Raw genomic sequence first — 4008 nt, forward strand, 5'->3', positions numbered from 1 at the left:
TTAAAAAATTAATAAACATGAAAAGTGAAAAGATTAATCATCTTACTGAATCTGATAACCTTTTAACAAATCTTAACCAATCCTATTGAGGACGCCAAACGTCAACAATATGTTGAAGTATTGAATCAAAAGGAATTAACTCATTTAATCCAATCTCTTGTCGCCACATTAACTTGATTTTTTAGTGGGGGAGATAACCCAGTTTTTTAATGGCAATTTTTTAATGGGGGTGAGATAACCAAAAAGTACCATAAAGTCTACAAATTACTCACATGGACTCTACCAAACAACATTTACGAATATTCCAGAAAAAAAAAAACGTACGACTTACAAGTACGAAAAACTTAAACAAAACAAAAACGCGCACAGAAACAATTACAATAAAACCAGGAAGTATGCTATCACCCTTTGCAACTTTACATGTCTGTACAGAATATATTGAAAAAGTAAACGTAGCTTATTAAAAAATAAACTATGTAAATATGATATAGAAACTTGAAAAATTCACGGACGGCACTAGAAACATCTTTATGTAACTAAAGGTTTTTATCATTACTCACAACATTTATGTAGCAATGTTTTAGGAGATATCTTTAATACTAGAACACCATTCTAAACTAATCTCAAAATGGGGCCAACAGACCCTTTTATAACAATGGTGGTCTTATATCTTACACAAACACTTGCGCTCAACGCAAATGATATGGAGGATGATACACTAAAAGTGCAGGATGAAAACAATACAAAGCACATTAACATAAATACATACACACACACACACACGCTCTCTCTCTCTCTCTCTCTCTCTCTCTCTCTCTCTCTCTCTCTCTCTCTCTCTCACACACACACACACACACACCACAATAAGCCAACTATAACTCTTCTCCAGTCAATCATATTCAGAGTAATTAGTAGTTCTTTATTTTGTTAAAAAACAACAACAACAACGACAATACTGTATAAACAAGACAATAAATTATTTATGGATTACGCCGGACCTGCCGAGGCTACAGTTTCTCAATCAAACTACAATAAACTAAAAAAAGAAGAAAAAAAGATAGATAGCGCCCTGCGCTTCACTATAGGTTATACATAGACCACCACCCCACATACTACCAACACAACAAAACCAGAAAGACTAAAAACGAAAGACTACTGGGTATACGAGGAGACCCAGTTTGTGACACGCAGCAACTTCATGTCCAGCAATTATTGTTACCACGTGAAAAACCCCTCTCCAAATACCCAGGTACGGACATCATGTTCCAGACATCATGTTCCAGACATTTGTACAATTAAAACAAACAAAAACACTCTCTCCCCGACACTGCATAGGGAATACACACAAAAAATAATTGCAGCATCAATAACTCTTCTGATATAAACACTGTGTTAGATGCACAGCATCAACACTGTGGAAAGAAACAGCAATTGTCCAGCTCTGACCAGTCTACATTTCTCGCCTCTTTTGTAGTGGCCAGCACTATAAGATATGGGCGTACATAAATAAGGTAGACTGTAGAGAAAGTGCAATGTTTCTAAACTTCCATGCTGTAGGATGCAGCACGGCTCTTGGCTAGGTAGCGATGTTATGTAATGGGGAGACGGATTTCTAGATCATGCCTAATCGTTCGACCAACGACCTGCGTGTTGTAAGGCTGTTCGATCAGGACTTACATTTACTACTAAACAACAACAACATAAAATATATTTCCTTAAAAATAGGATACCGAACCACTCGCTTTTTTTTTTTCGATGGCCTTCCTCATCGGAATAGCCATCTAGCAAATGGGAGATCATACATATATATATTATTATATTACTATATATATACATATCACACAATGAAGTCATAACTTGACTTGTTTTTATGAATGGTTATGCGTTATTCAGGAACTGTAGGTCCTTGTGAAGATCTTCTAGGAGAGTTTGGAAATTAGGGCTCATGTCAACATCATCAGATTCATTCTCCTCGCTGGAATCGAAGCGACAAGGCGGAAAATGATTCGAGTCGGGGGACAAATCCTTGCAACTATGTAATCTTGTGTCAGGTACAATGTATTGCTCGTGCCATTCGTCATTGAAGAGATCTGTAACCTTCTGATGGTTTGATAAATCACTATCACCGAAAGTGATATTCTGAGCTGTTTCAGGACAGTAACGCTTATTCGGCAGCAGATCAGGTAGACATATTTCAGAATTTGAACGTTTTATTTTCAGACTAAAATCTGAAGTGTCTGACATTAAGGATTCATTAGGTGACAAAGAGCTACAGTTATCTGAAGCTGATGGACTATTGAAATTTTCTATGATGGGAATGTCAATATTAGAACTGCATATGTTATCCGCGCTGTTTACATTGACCAAATTTTCATAAGAAGAACCGTTTGCCTTGTCACAATACCACGATTCATACGATTTCGAAACTGTTGCCTCAGGGATTTCGTGTTGACTGCAACATACATCATAACTGATCGACTCATTACCAACGAGAACTGCTGGGGGGTTAAAAATGTCCCCGCTGCGTGTACCCTCATCGATGATACTCAAAGGGGAGTTTTCTTCGCTGTTGAAAGTTTCTCTATATTTACTTGGGTATTCGAACGATGATTGGTGATAACTGCTTGACTTCATGAATTTGCTTTCTTTAAAATCAGTGGTAAACTTATAGAGATGTCTGTCAACTTTCAACAATTTGCCTTTTTCGATGTAATACCTGCAGAAGAGAAATATATAATATTACTATTATTGTTTCTGTCGTTAAAAAGAAGTGAATATACTCCAAGGATGAAACTCTCGGAGAATATGTGCAAATGCAAACAAAGAAAGTAATTGCGAGTCAACTAATGTTGTAGGAAAGAATCGCCAGACGGATTCTTCAAGCCGAACCAACCGGCAGGAGACTTAGAGGCAGACGAAGAATGAAAATGGTTGGATAATAATTTAATATCATTAGTTTGACAGAATCGTTAGCAATGTTTCTTCTAGCTTTACGTTCTGAGTACAAATCCCGCCGAGGTCAACTTTGCCTTTCATCTTTTCGGGGGTCGATAAAATAAATATCAGTGGAGCACTGGGGTTGACGCATTCGACTACAACCCCACCCCCCCCACAAAATATCAGGCTTTGTATTTATAGCACAAACGGTTATTATGTTGATACTCAAAGAAGGAAAAATTATAGAATAAAAGTATAACGTTTCGGACATAGTCATTCGTCAGATATTAGAAGAAAGTCCAAGGAGAGGTAAAAAAGAGAGGCAAGGAAATGAAACAGAAAGGAGAGTACCAACAAAAAAACAAATGGGTTAAGTTCACACATCCACCCTCTACATATACAAAAGAAATTGATTAACAAGTAATGAGATTAACAATATGCACAACTCACCTTAATGCCCTTCTTAGTTTGTTATGATCCATACTGTAGTTGTTCTTTTCTCTGCCCCATAAAGTAGCAAGAGTAATTAAGGAACAGATACGGAACAAGCCTTCACTGCGGTTCTCCCATCTGATTATTGCGTTGTTGTCTCTATTTTTCTCGAGGAGATGCAAGAGAAAGTGAAAGAGTCGTTTTCCATGGCCAGAACCACCTAAAAAAACACAAAACAAAAACAAAAATGATTATATAGATTGATGTGGTGTTTGTCAACACTGTTTCTGGGCATGTGTGTGTATGTGTGTGTAATTATGAGGAATTATGATAATCACGCGTGTATGTGATTTGTTCTCTGCGTACGTTTCACAACTGTGGTTATTTGCAACTTCTGCATTAAATGTTCTAAGTGCAATTGGATGCTGAACCACAACGGATCATTAGGGGAACACTTTGTTGTATTATGTTATACAGATGTAACGCATTATGTTACAAAGATCATAATTTCTTCTACAGGAAGCAAAATGGAGGGAAATACTTTGTATGGAGTTCTAAACTCATTAGTAGCAGTCGTACATCTAACTATACACACAAGATACACTATACTATACTATACCATATATATATATATATATA

The 4008-nt window shown here is 36.7% G+C and overlaps 1 protein-coding gene across 1 annotated transcript in view; it reads right to left on the reverse strand.

Annotated features, from left to right (window-relative positions):
- Nucleotides 1-953: 953 nt before the first annotated feature.
- LOC106881920 (uncharacterized) overlaps nucleotides 954-4008 on the reverse strand; it is a 13274-nt gene continuing 10219 nt past the window's right edge. The window contains exons 5-6 of the mRNA XM_014932443.2: nucleotides 3388-3589; nucleotides 954-2716 (exon numbers count right to left, since the gene is read on the reverse strand). Of these exons, the coding sequence (XP_014787929.1) occupies nucleotides 1879-2716; nucleotides 3388-3589 (1040 nt within the window). The 3' untranslated portion in view covers nucleotides 954-1878. The remainder of the gene's footprint in view (nucleotides 2717-3387; nucleotides 3590-4008) is intronic.

Source organism: Octopus bimaculoides, chromosome 7, assembly GCF_001194135.2.
Source record: "Octopus bimaculoides isolate UCB-OBI-ISO-001 chromosome 7, ASM119413v2, whole genome shotgun sequence".
Taxonomy (NCBI): Eukaryota; Metazoa; Mollusca; class Cephalopoda; order Octopoda; family Octopodidae; genus Octopus; species Octopus bimaculoides.